The sequence below is a fragment of the Styela clava genome, chromosome 8 (genome assembly GCF_964204865.1).
Source record: "Styela clava chromosome 8, kaStyClav1.hap1.2, whole genome shotgun sequence".
NCBI lineage: Eukaryota > Metazoa > Chordata > Ascidiacea > Stolidobranchia > Styelidae > Styela > Styela clava.
Genome location: NC_135257.1, coordinates 11,035,112 through 11,053,397, shown reverse-complemented (window position 1 = coordinate 11,053,397; position 18,286 = coordinate 11,035,112). Strand labels below are relative to the sequence as shown.

At 34.5% G+C, this 18,286-nt stretch overlaps 1 protein-coding gene across 1 annotated transcript; it reads left to right on the top strand.

The window, feature by feature from the left end:
* The first annotated feature begins 3,246 nt into the window (after window positions 1-3,246).
* LOC120346289 (retinal guanylyl cyclase 1-like) lies at window positions 3,247-17,576 on the top strand. Its single transcript, XM_039415994.2, has 22 exons — window positions 3,247-4,312; window positions 4,498-5,179; window positions 6,674-6,795; window positions 7,215-7,285; window positions 7,814-8,004; window positions 8,343-8,414; window positions 8,573-8,720; window positions 9,178-9,255; window positions 9,579-9,755; window positions 10,144-10,306; window positions 11,684-11,781; window positions 11,914-12,005; window positions 12,311-12,403; window positions 12,531-12,710; window positions 13,088-13,211; window positions 13,281-13,397; window positions 13,708-13,834; window positions 14,170-14,268; window positions 14,530-14,624; window positions 15,060-15,170; window positions 16,289-16,371; window positions 17,106-17,576. The coding sequence occupies exons 1-22, from the start codon at window positions 3,421-3,423 to the stop codon at window positions 17,335-17,337; spliced, it is 4,047 nt and encodes a 1,348-aa protein (XP_039271928.2). The 5' UTR covers window positions 3,247-3,420; the 3' UTR covers window positions 17,338-17,576.
* The last annotated feature ends 710 nt before the right edge of the window (window positions 17,577-18,286 follow it).

Here is an 18,286-nt window from a genome sequence, read left to right as displayed (position 1 = left end):
TCGAATCCAGAAGATGATAATTACGTGCGACAGTATTGCCGGGCTCCGCGCCATCGTAACCGTTGGTCAGAATAGGCCAGTGATTTTTAACACTCCTGAGATTGAGATAACTCGTAAAGATAACCCACAGAAGTATTCACGCGACAGAAAAATTGAACAACTTTCGCTGCTTTATAGTAATTTTCGAGGAAAAAGAGTATATTATATTGATAATTAATCGGCGCCCAGGCTGCACTTTCAACTCTAGATTAAATCTATTTGAATATAACGCATGAACAATCTCACTTCTTAGGCCACTTCTTCAAAAACGTAATGCGCTCGTTTACAGAAAAGGGTTAAATACCCCTGCTGTAGCATAATCCTAACTTTCAACCGGTGTTTCGCGGAACACTGATGGTTCATGAAGATTTGCCAGTAGCAAGAAGTTTACACGCGTGTCCGCACTTTATATCAATTAATATTAACATGAAGGATGAATATTTGAAAAGAAAAAGAGACAACTAAAGTATGAACTGTAGAAGGATGATCAGTGTGTTTGTCTTTCGTCAATCTCTGACAGAATAGAAGGTTTGTGATCTCATAGACATTTCAATATTACGACGTTTGTTCAGCCCCTGAACTTTTATTGGTACCTTAGATTAGATTTGCTAGATCTTTTACCAACTCGAGTCGATGGACTAGTGGCTATTTTATAGTGGGCTAGTGGCTAGTCCCTATTTTATTTCTATGCTTAAACTGACGGAGATAAGAATAGAGGTTATTAGTCAATTGGATCGATTATTTTCGAAGTGTGAAGTATTCATTTGATGTTCCACAAAAGAGGTTAAAGAGTCAAAATTGGATTATGGTGAAAACAATTTTAAATTCTTCTCACTTTTTACTTGACCTTTTCTAGTATTTTTTTATTGCCTTCTTCACATAAGCTTTTGTTCTAAGCGTGGCAAAAAAATCAATCTCTCGCCTGGAATGAAGGAACCGTTTCTCCTCTGAAGATATCGTTTTCGTCTTCAGAGATACGAAGGAATGTTCACAACTGTTAAGGCTTATGATACAATTTATTTTCCACTCTCAATTGAAAGACACAATTAATGTTTTGATTTGCTGCAACATCCAACTTCGAAAATAACTTTCCTCACCTAATTCATTACCTTTTTGTGACATCTTGCCAAGGTGATGATGTCACAAGAAGTTATGAACAAAGGCAACGACACCACAAATAACTAACAAAATTCTAGCTAATCTACTAACGGCTTTGCAAATATTCTTGCATTGTAAATATTTTGCAGATAAAACACACTCCAGCACGGCCGCACATTTCACCTTCGACGGCGCAGGTTGTGCACTCCTGGACTATGGCACCCCCTACCCCCGTTGAAGTCCATGCATTTGAGAAAAATGACAAACCCGAGATGGAATGGTAACCGGTCGAGAAGCCGTTGTTTGTATGCTCATTATCTAATCGGCTTCCCGAGATACATATATATGTATATACCTAATTTTTTATCCGGTAGGTTTTATGGCTTCCAAATATTCACAATTGAATGTTTACTGGCATTGTAGCTATGCGCAAAGATCTTGTTTATAATTCGTCGCTCTTTTAGAGCCAGTGTCTCCTTAACGGAACTTAATTAATCTTGCGTCTTGCAACTCTAACAACTTTTCGAATATAAACGCGGCGTTTTGATAATAAACTACGCATCTGTGAAAAGTTAAACGTACGGGGGCGATGTCATCTACTCACGGTATTACATCACACAGTAACGTATATATATAAGAGGAGTCACTATTTATTTGGTCATCTAAAATCGAACGTCTAGCTATCATACTACTACTACTACACCGTCCTTTTTTTTTTATAAAAGTTTAATTCGCTTTGTTTCTGTCCATTTTATTAGTATACGAAAACTCTTGATCTGTGGTGTGCCCAGTTTTTATTCTGTGGGTTAAGGCGTAAAATGAATTTTACTTATTTTGTGACCACGATATTTTTACTGTAAGGATCCCATTTGCTTAGTCCAGGCTCAAGGGCCATTGGTTGTGTAAAATGTGACTTATACTTTTAAAAAATCTCTCTGCCGGGTATCTTACCCATTTGAGCGCAACTCGCCTTTTTCTTTTTTATTTGTTTATGCCTCACCAATTTGTAAGACTAATCAAAATATAACGGTAATTGAGTGTGATGTGGATAAGCCGGTATAAATATTGATGAGTGTTATGAGTTTTACGTTTCCTAGATTCAACCGAGAATACAATTAACTTCTCAATCGGAACCATTTTGTCGGTATAACGTTTTTAGCATCGCGATCTATTTATCGGCTTATGTGACCATTTAAGAATATTAAATGAGACCGTGTGCAGATCAAAACCCACTATAACTGATTGAACATATGTCACGAATATTAAATGAAAAAATCGGGATTATTTATCGCAATTGATCCAACGAATGCAGTGAGCGCTACATGAGGGGTTATTATATGTCGATTTGGATTTAGTTGTTATTGACCGTGACGGCATTCGAATCAGAGAATTGTGCGTTGCAATGAGGTTTAGCATTGGGTGTATTTTTGGAATAGAATACTTTACTTATCTTTACATCTTCTCCAGAAAACTTAATTGGAGTAGCAAAACTTTAGTATTGAGTCGCTAAAATTTTGGTATCAAGTGCGGGTTTGTAGTCAAATCACAATGAGATCGAATAATAAAAGAACTTTTTTAATTTTTACCGGAAGTTGTACAGTTGATTAGTATCCAAAAAAAAACACAAAATATCTTTGCGTCAATATATCAGAATCAGAATCGTTTCACAATTACAGGTTGAAAAAATGGTAGTTTTAGATAGAGAAACGATTTGTTACGAGAAAAAAAAACGATGCGAAAATGTAAGAGAGAAGAGAGCATAAATTTATCTAAACGTGGGTATGTAAGTTGTATATATATATATGTTTTTTTACGGTCAGACTATTTTAACTCGGAAAAGGGTGTATTTTCGACATGCAAATATGATTTTGTCCGTACGTGTGAGCAAATAGATATCGTTTTAAGATTCATTTATAGCAAATTTGATGTATTTTTTTGATTTATCCACATGAAAACGTGGAAACAAATCGTAAATACACAAATTCAGCTGGAAATCTGCGCAAGAGAGCCAATATAATGAGAGATATAACATATTCAAAGAAAAAATAAAAATTTTATTATGACTTTGCATATTATGATATATATATATATAGAATATATTTACAGAATCTAGGTCACATGCTGACAACAAGTAGCTTTCGAGCTCCAATACCTTCATTTGGGAAGTTTTCAGTCAATTTTTTCCAGGTGGGATTATTTATCAAAACCACATTTGTTTGTAAGGTATGAAGTCACAAGGAATCTCAAATTTGCAGCCATTTACAACATCCAAACTGGACCAACATGCGATTTACGATATCGTACTTTTACTTGACATATCTTGTTATGCTTCGGGTTGGATTTAGTCGCTCAGGGAACATCGACAAACAAACGGAATTTACGATTGGGATTATATCATCCGAGTTTACTGGTATGGGACAAGAGTCTGTCGGATCTGCAATGCCAGATAGTAGAATTTTATCGAGTGATAACGCTCAGTGGCAAGATATTAAACGATCAGATCGGCTTTCGGTCGCAATACAATTTGTTCTTAACACTTACAAAAACGTGTCTCAAAGCTCTAATGGAGGCGCAACTATTTTTACACCGGATTCAGCGGTATCTCTGCAATATATTTTATTGCGATCACCTTGTGATGCGGGAGAGCTAGTAAGTGCAATCAGCTCTAACAAGAACATATTTGATGCGTACATTATTGGTGAATTTGTAGAAGAATGTGTCAGTCGGGACAGCGATAACTCACTTTCAGCAAGTGTAAAACAGTATAATTTATTCTGCGACGCGATAGATTTAATTTCGAATATGTGGCGTATACCATGTGTTTCATGGAGTTGTATACCGAAGACAGAAGTTTCTCAAGTTTTAAATTTTCGAAAACAGCCTTTTCCGTTCCATGTAAAGTTTTTCCCAAACAGTCAACAAACTGTTAAAACTTCCCTTGCTATTTTACGAAGAGTAGGATGGTTCAATATAGCATTGCTATCAGCTGTAGATATTGAACCCTGGAACACATTTTGTGGAGAACTCAGGAACGAGTTGCTTCTCAATAAGGATTTTGCATTGAAATATTATCAAACTGTAAATTTCAACGCCAAGAAAAAGGGAAACAAATCGATACAAAATGTCAAATTTATGAAGAAGCTATTTTCAGATTTCGAGAATTCGCATTGTAAAGGTAAGTTTGTAATTTTCATGCTTCATTTATCATTCAATATAACGATTTTTATGTTCATCAACCTCTCCAACACCTCTTATATAAATAACAAAATCCAATCTTATACCTAGTAAAACTGTATGTACAAACTTTTTCCCAGAACAAGTATTTTACCAATGTAAACTAAGTTTTTAAATATTTTACAGTTATACTCATATGTGCCCCGACGACGTTTGAAAACAAAGATGACAACAGCGTCATTGATCGTTTTGTGACGATGTCGTCAACGTTATCTTCAGATAGAGCTTTTATGTGGATTGACCCAATCGGGAAGTTTTATAACGAAAAATCGCTAAATGACGTCATACAAATAAAGAAAGAAGAAGCGATACAAAGAGAAATAGAGAGGAAAAAGAAAGAAGAACAATCAAGGAAGAAAAGAGAAATTCCGAATATTCTAACGACGAAATTTGGAACTGTCAATAACAAAAATATTCTTTATAATGCAACTTCTGACTTACAAAGGGTCAATTATTCGCGAACAACGATTTTGTTCGAAAAACCGACGCTGTTGAAAAGGCTCGTAAGAAGCGTGGTAGCCGATGACGCGATTGCTGATAACATTCTACAGATAGAAAAAGAAAAGGAGAAAATATACAGCAATCCGGTGTCAAAATTAACATCGCACAACATGATGCTTTTGTCGCCTGCTTTAGAATTCATACTGGAATCTCTCACTCAACATTACGTTGGTACATCGAGTCAACCCATCACTCACAAACCTCTCGAAATGTCAGCACTTGGAGTATATTTTTCCGATGCTCTTATTATCTTGATGAAGACCTTAAAACGCCAAGCAAAAATTGACTATGAAATTAAAAGTATAAGGTAAGATTGAATTCCATGCAATATTTGAAATTCAAATTTATATTCTCATAACATATTGAATACCGATTGTTTTTTATTATTCGAGACGAAAAAGCTGCTGGAAGTTGCGATTCTGAATCTCATCTTTGTGCCCTCGTCAAAACTGATTCGAGGGCGAAGTTAGATAGATAAAGTCTAAATACAAAAATCAACCTAACGTTCTTGTATGGGCTTACAGATGTTTTGGCCCACGACACCAATAACTTTTTTGTTATTACAATTGACCAGTATAGACGAGTTTAAAATTTCCAGCGCATTCATAACAACACGATCATTAAATTTCAGCATGTACGACTAATATAAAGCGTATACCCATTAGGCCCGGTTTTTGGACCATGGGCCAAATATTTTGCCCACCTAGACTGACGGGCCATGTAAGTGTGACGTAAAAAGTTGCATTTTATGAACAATATTTACAGTGTTACAAAAATCCGTGGAAAACAATGAGCCTCGTGCCAAAACTAAATTCAATCGCAATCTCAACAAATACCATGAGCTATTTTCAGCTAAAACATCTAAATTTGGTTTCAGCTTGGTTGTGGCAGCATCAGGCGGGCCAGATTGAATCACTCAGCGGGTCGGATTTGGTCCGCGAGCCTTCTTTTGCCCATGTCTGCATCCGACGCCGAATAATTTCTTTCAAAAAAACATTACGTTTAACCGCCATAAGTTATATGGTTTAATTATGTTGTTAAGTTTGCGTTGAAACTTTTAAGCTCGACAAAAATAAATGATAGCATAAAATAACGAAATATTTTACTTTCATTACCAAAACACTTCACTTTCTTTAATTGTAATACCGGAATAAGTAACTGGTATTTTGTGCAGTGTACGGTAGGTAATATAATATTATCACATCGAGGTGGACGCCTAAAAAAAATTTCGACCTATAGAGAACATTTTCAGCAAGCACAAAATACGGTATTCAAGTAGTAACTGTACATTTTAACCCACGTACATTTGAACCCATGTATATATCCGCGGGTTCAATCTATATGCGGGTGCTAAAACCCATGGGTTGGGGTTAGTATGATTTCAAATATCCGCAAAACGAAAAATTTTCATAGGTGCAATAGTATGCAGGTGCAATTGTTGTGGGTTCAAATGTACGTGGGTTCAAATGTACGGGAACCTATTCAAGTATCTCATAAATCACGATGTACACATAATCGTACCATTGCTTTTATCGGATTGTGAGTCAAACACAGTTTACGAGATTATTTCAACATGACTGGAGAGATGCCGTTGGTTAAGTTGATTTTATTACACATTTGATAATTAAAATTTTAGATAACGATCTGCATATTTTCGAATTTATTGTTTAGAAAATCGCCATACCCTGGGCCTCGGATATATTTATGGGGGTTGAAATTTGTGATATCAATAAAATAGTAAGCAAGTATGTACTCTATAATGCCTAAAGACAGATTAGAAATTTTGTAATTTGATTTACAGTAATCAACAAATACTGGAAAATGTCCGTGACATGAAGTTTGCAGAAATGCCTAGATTTTCGGAAACAAATCTGCTTGAACATCCATCTTATTATCTGTACAATTACCTGGATATAACGAAGGGTAAGAATTGATGCCGTTCTACACTTCGGTCCTTTTCTTTGATTTTAGTAGCAAAACTGCAAAAATACTTTCATTATCATTTGCTTCGCTCTACCATAGAACAAAATGGAGATGGCCCTACATACGTTTCTCTCTGTTTTAAATAATAATTTTCTATTTTTTGAAATGGAAAATTGTATTTAAAAATATTTTATATTTTTCTTCTGTCTACGTATTTCAAAAAACTGATAATACTTACTTATTCGTGAGCTATATTCTACAAGCTGTACATTATCAAGTAGAATAGCAAACTTTTACACTGGATTACACATTCGGACATTGGTTTGTTACAATGATTCGGATTTAACGCATTTACTGTGTTAAACATTGAAGCCCGTTTTAATTCAAATTTATTTGTCGATACAATTTTCTACTTCTAGGTCAAGATACATCATCACTGATGGTCCCAATGATGGATATTTATCTTTCAAAAGATGGAAGAGCTTTTGAGGTGATACATAGTCAAGTTTTTGACAGGATATATTGATTTTAGTTCTAATATTAACTTATTGATTGATACTAAACTATCTCTGACGTAATGTTATAAAATTCGTACTATTACTTACTACTTACCCTGTTATGTGAGTTCGCCAAAGCATAGGTAATTTAGGATTTTCTGGATCTTCAATTCATACTCATTTATTTTATTATAGAAACTTTCCAAACTTGACTTCAACTTCGTTATATTATCACTGTACTGCCTTAAAAGCGGCATATATACTCGCGATTTGGACCAATTAAAAATGTGTCGATCCTTAGCGGTCGGCAAATATAATATAATTGCTAAAGTCATGTTATCCAGATACCGAATAAGCAAAAGTCATCTCTTGTTCAGAATGTAGGTGTAAAATTGCCAACTGAGAAACAAAACATTGCTTCATTATATGAGCAATGAATTCGACTGAAAAAATACATCCAAGCATGTATAGAACGCTCAACGGCGAGGCTGGCTTACTCTAACAAAGCTTTCGTTATTTAGATGAAAGAAAAAGTACCTGAAGGTCTGATTTGGTCAAAGAACGGAAAACCGAAATCAGACGGTGATTGTGAAAAAGACGATTTGTTTTGTCATGTGACAACAGGAAACTTGCGTGTTGTTGATTTGTTTATTGCTATGCTCGGTATGACTGCGGCTTACATAGCTGCTTATGCAATATGGAGGTTATCAAGGTTTGAAAGTAGATTGTTATTTAAGAATGAAAATTAAACTAAAAAGTTATAAAATAATAATGACGACAATTATGCGCTGACGTCTATGATTGATTAAAAATGATATATTTAAAATTCATTCATATTTAAATATATTAGATTATGTTTAATTAATTAATAATTAATTAATAACTCATATCCACCTATCAATGCAAACAAACTATCGATGATTGAAGCGTAACAACTGTTTACTACTTCTGCTCTGTGTGTTTGTCTTGTGTATTGCAACTTTTTGTATCATGGTAGAGTCCAAATTAAATAACAAAGTATTTCATAGCGATTCAATTTATATTTCATAGGAGAAGAAGACCATCTTTTGACTTGGGATCAGGAAAATTATTCCTGTCACAAGAAGATTTACGACTGCTCAGGTATGATGAACTTTAATATGCCGCATTATTTCATCACTTCAATTGGCTAGATCAATTTTTTTTATAAGAATACAGAAATACAGCATAGGCATTGTCTATTATTGGATTATAAATATTATAAATTATACAACAATTTTATACACTCAACTGAATTTCAGTCCTCCAAACAATAAAACGAAATCTGGCATCGGGAGTTCATTACTGGATTATGGGTCAAATACATCCCGCATGGGAAGTGTTTGCACTTTGGGTATTGATCAAGTTCCGACAATTGCACCAGGAGAAAACATGTTAGCTACTTTAGACGTAAGTATAAAACCATATTTATTTCATAGCGTTATTGTTTCGCCACCTAATGCCTATAAAATCTTAATTACAACATAGAAAAGTGTGTAGTTTTAGTTTAAAACACTTTTATAGAGTAATCCACGAAATCTATACGAACTAGAATGCACTGGACAAGAAACATATTTGTCAATAAAAGCGTTAAATTCTCATCTGCACACAATAGAAATTTTTGTTAGTCAAGGAAGTTTATTTCCTTTACGATTCTTGCAAGTAACTCCGATTTGTGGATTCTATGTCGTCAACTGACAGTTTCAACAGCAATTGTTTCAACTCATGCCACAGCAGGCATCTATCAATTATGCATAAATAAATAGAAAAAAACGAATCAAATCCTTATAACACAGTCAACATTTGTGAAGTTACAAAACAAAAAGAGGGCAAATGTTAAAACTATTTTAATATTTTCGTTAAAAAGGGAGAAATGGTATTTGTCAAGAGACTGCAGACAAGTCAACAAGAAAACTGGAAAACGACTAAAGATGTTCTCAGAACAGTAAGTATTTCTGATTTTATTCATTCATTAAGTATGCCGAATAAGTAATATAATGTGATATTTGTCGGACAAGTGCTATAAAGATGGGACACGTGTGGCAAGAGATACATGTATGGAACAAGTAATATAAGTACAAAATAAACAAGTATGGCACGTGGAACAAGTGCAGCACGTGTCCCATCTGTGAGGCACGACATGTTTGGGACAAATAAGTTAAGGTGTTCACATACTTAATAAACCACTACTTCATTGCTCATAATAAACCGAAATACCATATTCGTCGATGTCGAAACAGTTCCCTATTTTTCAAATTTGATTTTCAGTTATCTGGAATGAGGCACGAAAATTTGTGTTACACATATGGTATTTATCATGGTTCAGCAATACGAGGTCTTGTGATGGAATACTGTCCCAGAGGATCTTTGCAAAGACTTATTATGAATAAAGATTGTAAGCTAGATGTGACGTTTATGCTATCAATGATACATGATTTAGCCAAGGTAAGTCCATTATTATTATTATTATAAATTGATAGTGCAGCTGTGCGATTTTATTGATAAGTATGCTCGCTAAATTTGTAATCCCTCCGAAGATTCTGTGTGCTACAAAGACACACAATAATAATATGATGACGGAAGTGGGAACTTCGTTATCCAGCAAAAATACACGCATAGAACAGATCAAATACAGCGCTACGAAAACACGTCCGACCTGGACGCAACAAAATGGAGTCAATTTTCAGTCCCGCCACAATAGTATATGTTTGCTCATTTTCACAAAAGTGGAAAATTGCGTAAGAAATCTGCGTAACAGGACGACTATGCTATATGATATGAGAAATTGTGTATTTGAAAACTAATTTCCAGCCTTAGTTTTGTTTTATCACAGGGAATGAAATACATTCACGGAAGTAGTCTGAAATGTCATGGAAAATTGAAATCATCCAACTGTTTAGTTGATTCCAGATTTGTTTTGAAAATCACTGATTATGGAGTTAATAATATTCATAATTCCCTCGTTAAAACTCAACAAAAAGAGGAAGAGCCTGCAGGTGGGGAATTGACAACTAGATTGGATGTGCTATGGTTTGGCAGTCCTTGTGCTGTATAGGTTTGCTGATATTGCAGGTTTAAAGCTTTAGGTGCCAATAGATTCCTATTGTTAAAGAAAACACCAGCTGCCAAGTTTCATCACTTAGTAATATTTTTCTTTCAAGTTTCGTTGGGATTACACTATGAAGAATTCAGACGGATGTGTAATAATGAACAGGAATGTTACCTATGTGCATACATTACATGTGTATGCATTACATTGCTGTCAATATTCGATGACAACTTAATTCAAACCGTATTTATCTGACTACATATATATGACAAGTAATGGGAATATATCGATCATTGTGTTGTCTCACGGGTATCATTTCTATGAAATGTAATATATATGTAAAAATCGATCAAGTTTAATCAATATATTCACTCAATCGACATTCCCTTGTTAATATATAATTGATAATAAATGGTTAGCGCATGTGTTAGAAACACGCCGCCCAATGCAACAGAACTTCTCCCGCACAAAGATCGTTGTTAGTTCATATCACGTTATGGATATAATCATATACACTATTACTGCCAAACTTCTTGCAGGTTCACGTATTTGGGTTAGACCACCCACAACAGCCATCAACTACAAGAAACCATGATTAATCTGCGTATTTCGCTTTCTTTCTCCGTAATAAATAAAGATTAGGATTCTTGAAAATTTGGGATTCCACCCAGTGGTGATCATTCAGAATTGGTTTTTATTGGACACGAAATGGACCTATGCATCGTTTTCTTATTATTATGTTGTTGTTGTTGTTGATATTTTTCTTTTTGTTGTTACCGCTTGAAAAAAAATCGCTTTTCTATTTAACTAATGAACCAATTGCTTTGAAAAGTTCAGTAGTTATAGATTCTATTTTTCGCCAGTAGTCTTTTATTTTTTATTTCAAAAATTTCTGTCGTCGCTAAGGTATTCGTTTTTTTGTTTGCAATGAAGTCATCAAAATTAAGAATTGCGCTCCTTGTGGCGATTTCGCCTTAGCGTTAGCGATCTTGTGGCCCGGCGAAATCGTGAACACCGCGGTACCGGTAGACTACTACAGGTGACAGGCTGCTTACCTGTACTATTTCGTGTCCATATATTTGAGCATGGCTCCCTTCTTTTTCATTATGAAGCTTTTATAAAAGTTTCGATTATATGTGCGTGAATTCCTACTAATATTATAACATTTTTGGGGCTAATAGCTTATAGATCCATAATTGGACAAATATTTGTCTAATCGATAAATAGCGACCGTACAGCCGACATGCTAGACCAAAATACCCGTATATTTAAAAATATAAAGCTCTAATATATTTTTGCATTGTTGCAAATGTTTCATTACCAGAATTACTGTGGACAGCTCCAGAACTTCTATTAGACGAAAACAAAAGAAAAAGCGGAACACAGAAAGGAGATTCTTATAGTTTTGCTATCATATGCCAGGTAGACTACATAACTGATGACAAAAATATTTGCATACTGTGGATCTCATACGCTGAATGACCACTTCACTAACTTTTCACTTATCACTTAACACTTAACACTTTTCACTTAACAATCAATTTATCTTCTTAGGAACTCTTTCTGCGTAACACACCGTATTGCACTTTAAATTTATCACCCAGTGAAATAATAAAAAGAGTCAAAGCGGCGGATCCAGTGACCAGGTAAAGTATTTGGAATGTACATATTTGGAATCAACTGAATATCTAAGTATTGCTAATATTTAATTTAAAAAAATATTTCAATCCAGCTTTCACTGAACCTTTTCATATTGTCCTATTACACGAAATTATTTATAAATCGGCCTAACTTTTCAACGACAAATACATCAATGCGCCAAGAATATATGCTGAACGTTCCCGAGATTGATGACATGCTATTGTTTGTAGATATATTTGTATTTAAATTTTACTTCGATTACAATTTTATGAAATTATAACATTTGACATAGAATTTTTCAATTTCCCAGGCCGACAATTAGTGACGAGCAGATATCTCCAGAGATGATCCGCGTCATAAAACAATGTTGGCAACAGCAACCTCAACTTCGTCTCACGTTCAGGTTTGTTATAGATTCATTACAACTCAAATGTAGACGTTGAATGATTACACAGGTTGTTTTACCTCTGTTCGTTAGGGTTTATATTGCTAACTCTTCATGGATTCTGGTAAAATTTACTATTTTTCAGCGTCGTCAACAATGAAATGAAAAAGATGCGGAAAGGTACGAAACACAACATTGTTGAAAACATGATGAAACAATTGGAAGAATACAGTTGCAGTTTAGAGGATTTAGTTGCTGAAAGGACAGCTGAATTAGATGAAGAGAAAAAGAAAACTGAATCCTTGCTCATGAGAATGCTTCCGCCGTAAGATCATATTCCCCCAAAATGATTTTTTGAGTGCCCCCTTGTTTGCATCAGCAAGGCACATAAAATTTGAGAATAATTTATGCTATTTTTATAAATGCTTTTCCCCGATCGGTAAATTATGGGCGCATGTCCCCAATACTTAACTATTCCACCATGTACATTACAGGTGCGTCATCAAGGACACGCGCAGTTCAGTTGTCACCACAACCTTTTGATGGGTCTATTGAAATGATCCCCCTCTTTTTAACTCCATAGTGCGCATCGTTGTTTTGCATAAATGAAATTATTATGTTGTGTTCTTCAAAATGTCTTTCAACTCTTCTAATTAATTTGCTATAAATTAAAACACATAATGATATGAATCTTTTTCGCAGTACGGTAGCACATAAGTTGATGTCAAATGATATTGTCATCCCAGAGACATTTGAAAACTGCACAATCTACTTTAGTGATATTTGTGGATTCACTACGATATCATTAGAGAGCACACCAATGCAAGTAAGTTACGGCAACATAACATTTGATGAAGCCGTTGAACAAACATTCAAGATATCATACCTTTTGCAGGTTGTAGATTTACTGAACGATTTATACACATGTTTTGATGCGATCATCGAAACATATGATGTCTACAAAGTTGAAACAATCGGAGACGCGTACATGGTGTCTTCCGGAATTCCAAAGGTTAGTAAAGCGAATAGCATTTTGAATTCATCTTATTAGGTACGATGTTAATGTTCTCAACAGTATTGAGTTTATATTAGAAACATTCAGCAGTAGGCCTAGATAAATAGCGCAACACAAGTAAATAAATATTATTCAGATCAAATGCAATAAACTCCTATTAATCCAAAACAGATTATTAATATATACGAAAAGTTTAAATTAATATTCCCTAGAATAAATCATAGCTTCTTAATATACAATTGTTTGTTTTTCATTTTTCGACTTTATGCAATAGCGATACAAAAAACCTATCATAATCTTTGTTCAGCGCATCGGTGATAAGCACGCACCTGAAGCTGCTTTGATGGCATTAGACATCATGAGTGCAACTGCAGCATTTAAAATTCGACACATGCCGGATACTGTCTTGAGAATTCGTATTGGGCTTCATTCAGGTACTATATTATATTAGGTTACCATTACCATTTGCTTTTATGAATATTACCTCAAGGCAAAGTTTCGAAATCACACTTGAAAATCAGGAGAAAATTCACTAAAAAGTTGAGTTGCAAATGATATATGACATACCGGTAAAACATAAATCATTTTCCCAAACGCACACTAGATGTCCCTTTCGGAAATAGCTCTCATCTAACATTAATTTGACATATTCATCCTAGTTGAATATTATAATGACAAAACGTTCAAAATTTCAGATGACTTTTATCAGAATAAGTTCAGGACGACGCAGAAGTTTTAAAATAACATGTCTCTAATTCTTTTTCTATAGGCAAAGCAGTAGCAGGCGTTGTGGGTTTGACGATGCCTCGTTATTGCTTGTTTGGAGACACAATTAACACTGCTTCTAGATTGGAGAGTACTGGAATACGTAAGTAATTATTGTCAACAATATTGATACACAAAGCAAAAACTTCAAGAAAATATATTGTCTTGTATCAAATAGAGCCGTTGATGACACTATGACTTCATATTTTTGTATTGTGGTACCATAATTTGTTGTTATTTTGTATTTCAATGCCCTCTCAAATACAATTGTGTGTGTATAGATTCATCCATTAGACATTTTTTAATTTATATTCTACAAATACCATTTTCATTTCTGTTTATAAATACATACTTTATCTTACAGCAAGCCGAATACATGTGAGCGATTCTACCCGTAATATGTTGGTGAAAAGTGATCTGGGATTTAAACTTGAAGAACGTGGGACTATTGAACTGAAGGTAACAGCCCTATTTATCAATATGACACAGGGACAGGGCTATGAAAATTTTTTCTGTTATTTCACGATGGTGGCCAAAAATTAAGAAACTTACACAATAAACAATATAAAAATATAACTCAGATAAATGTAAACTGGACAGCAGCCAAACAGTACATTGCAAAATAGTAAATTTTCGTGGGGTGAGAATATATATTCCCTAATGCATTTTTCACGTAATGTATCGTCTTACAGAGGTTGTGACGTCAGAGTGTCCATCTGGTTGTATAATAAGCGAATGATTATTATATTAGTCATAGTTAATCATACCCAAAACACATCAAAGATAGGATAAGATAACTGTTTTCAAGCAACATATATATCTGAGGTATTGCAGTCAACTTTCATACCATATTGATGCATTTTACTTCTATCGATGTTTACAATCACCATATAGGGTCGAGGAATGATGACGACATATTGGTTACATGGTGCAGACGGTTGGAATAAAAGTCTTCCAACTCCTGGTGATGTTGATGGCCCTTCGCATGGAATCAAATTGGTAAAGGTAAATAATAGAAACGTCGTATTTTTATGTAGTTTCAATTGAAGTCAAAACACCCTATTCACCGTTTTTATATTATATAACAGAACAGTGACGAGTGTCCTTTTCATTTAAACCAGAAACCAAATATATAATAAAAATTAATCATTTGATTGATGGTAGTTGATCATCGCGCCATCAAATGTAGTGAAATTTGTTTATAACACTTCCTGGACATTCCTCAGAGCTTCATATTCCCTCTTTTGATTTCGGAACGACTTCACTCTCACAAAGTTATCTGGCGGCCTTTGAGCGTTGGATCTAAATTTGTTGGCGCCTCATGCTAAATATATATGGTTCAAATCCCATGATCACCCGCCGATAGGAGATAGATCGGCTAGGCAATATCAAATGAAAAGACTCCGGTCCTTCGGAAAATTGCAGCACCTGTGATTGGCTGGCTGATTGTACAGAATGATGTTCAGATTGAGAGTGCGGAAACCAATTGGGCCAATAAAAAAACGGAAATGAGTGAATGAAAGCATTTAGCGCCCTAGCGTCTATACCTAAAGACCAATTGTTTTAAATTTCTTCAATTTATCTTCTAGGTTTCATAGTGACTTACTTTTTCTCTCACGATATAAATGGCTCGTGTTTGACGACGTTTCAAAATTATCCATCGAGTCAATAATTCTTGAGAGAAATCGATTTCAAAAAATGGAAAAATTAATTCTCATCCTTTGATTTATTATGGACAATATAACGTTTAATCGGATCAATATAATATATCCCTTTAGATAAAATCCAACCTATAGATATAGATCTAAAATTTTATCGAATTACGATTTCCGATTAAAAGGGATTGACATATATCATTGTCATCGTCATTTTATTCAAGTGATTTTGTGCGCACAAGATGTGATACAATGTAAACGTGTGACAAACAATGAAGCAATTTACTGGAACTGTGTACGGCTGAAAAATTCAAAAAAGTTCCATTCCTCAAAATCAATATAAAAATTTTTAATTTATGAAAATTCAGATTTGCTAATTTTGTTAAATAAAAAATCAAATGCAAGAAAATATCAGTAATACTACTTATTTACTTATTTGTAAGTCTATACTTTACTTTTTCTTCACAGAACGCTGTGTCAGCAACAGCCATAGCCGCAAATTTAAAGAATCAATCGTCACTTGAGTCAAATTCAAAACAAGGAGAAAAAAGGTTATTACGTAGTGCTGCCATTTGTGTTAATTTTTCAACTTATTAATTTTACTGTCCCAAAACGACGCAAGCCGCATATGGTAGTTGGCACGCTTCCAAACTGATTTTCTGCATTGCAAAATTTGTACAACTGTATATGAGATGTGTGCAGTTCATAAATTCGACGAGAAGCAGTCAGTGGTCTTTCAACAAATGCATAGAACTTCAATATTTTCCCGGGGAAGGCGAAAGCCGGTTAGGCGGCTTAATCATATGGCGTACCAGGGCCTCTCATCGAGTTACCAGTCCCTAGTGGGTATGGTATTAGTTAGCCAGCTATTTGCTTCAGGTGCATGGAATAATGATTTCTATGTTTTTTCGTGTAAAATTAAAAAAAAAATTCACATTCATCTATTTATGACGAAACTGGATTATCGAGCAGTTTCATGTATCAATGAAATCAGATTCTTTCACAACGTATATGGAACGTTTTGAATTTGAATAAATATTTTCTGTTATTACTCAAAATAAATTTCATTCGTATTAAATTACGACTCATATTTCGTCGATAATGCACCCTAATCAAACCCCCTCCATAACAGGTCGTTTTCGGTATTTCAACTTGTTTTGATAAAATTACATCATTTCAGCAATTTCGTTGATACCGTTAATAAGTTTCAATGGGCGTCATTTGTCGTATCATGACAGATTTTCGGATTTCAAACTTACCTGCAATTCGTTATCCGTTTTTACAGGACATCGGTATCGTCAAAAGCAAGTAAGTTAATGGGTGCTACTGTCAAGGACGAAAAACCAGGGAAATCAAATAACAACAACAGTAATAATACCTTCAGTAGAGATACCATAGGATCTGGAGTAAACGGATTCCATTGGATAGTAGCAAATCAAAAAAGGGACCAAATGATTTCAACGGCAAAAACGAAGCTCTTCAAAAGAACGAGAGTCTCAAATATAAATCCTATCTGAAACATGTTATTTTCTCCCTCGTATAGAATACTGTTCTCTCATATTGCATGTAGAATGATGCGATCTGTGTAAGGCCACAGGTCGAGAGTGGCTGCTCCGTGTGTTTTGTGATGATTATATCAAGTGCTGCACAATGATACAACGTATAATATTTACCTGCATGTTACATAGATTTACATCTTATAAAAATAAATATAAGCGATATTCTATCATAATAAAAATACTTATATATATGATAATATGTGTCCTATTAAGACTAACAGTAGAGTCACATTAGTATCGTAAATGCTAATTTAAGTTTATCTACAATGCAAACGTGTAATAATTAATGAGGGGAAGTCCGATCGGATTGTTACGAGTTTATCTGGGAAGAAATCAAAGAATTTACTCGTCGTAATCCTGTCATTTGCTTACGTCGTTGTTTTAAAATGCACAAAAGTCAGATCTTCGGTTGATGGGGTTGATATTAGATAGGTTGATGAGTAGATATTACGGATACTTGTTAATATTCGTTTTTTGGCAAATCATTTGTCGACGTACAAAAGGACCAATCTTAATCCTTCAAATTTAGTTGACTTCTGCATACTTTCCTTGGATTCGCTAAATTTACAAGTCTCAGAAACTTTATTGGTCACTATTTACTGCGACAACCAAAAATTTGAAATCCATTGAATGCCGATATTTTAAAAAGCCAGATAGAGAGAGACTTTATTTTTCGACAAAAATAATCGAAATTGCCTCTTTGTGCTCATACCAACGATTTCAGATTGTCAATTATGTTATTGAATTATTGTTCATTTGGCACCAAGGTGATCACCGAATAGAGGCGGCTAATCTCGATGGAATAAAAATGTGGACGATGGAATAAAACCTGTCCCCTTTAATTGAAAAAAAAAGGAAAATGGCTTGAACCATCTTTGAGTACTAAAATTACACATCGATTGGTCCA

Excerpts from the sequence above, each read along its gene's own strand:
- LOC120346289 (XM_039415994.2), top strand. The coding sequence starts at position 3,421 with ATGCGATTTACGATATCGTACTTTTACTTGACATATCTTGTTATGCTT. Across the intron at positions 12,006-12,310 it reads GCGGCGGATCCAGTGACCAG|GCCGACAATTAGTGACGAGC; the intron begins GTAAAGTATTTG and ends TCAATTTCCCAG. Across the intron at positions 14,625-15,059 it reads GTGGGACTATTGAACTGAAG|GGTCGAGGAATGATGACGAC; the intron begins GTAACAGCCCTA and ends ATCACCATATAG.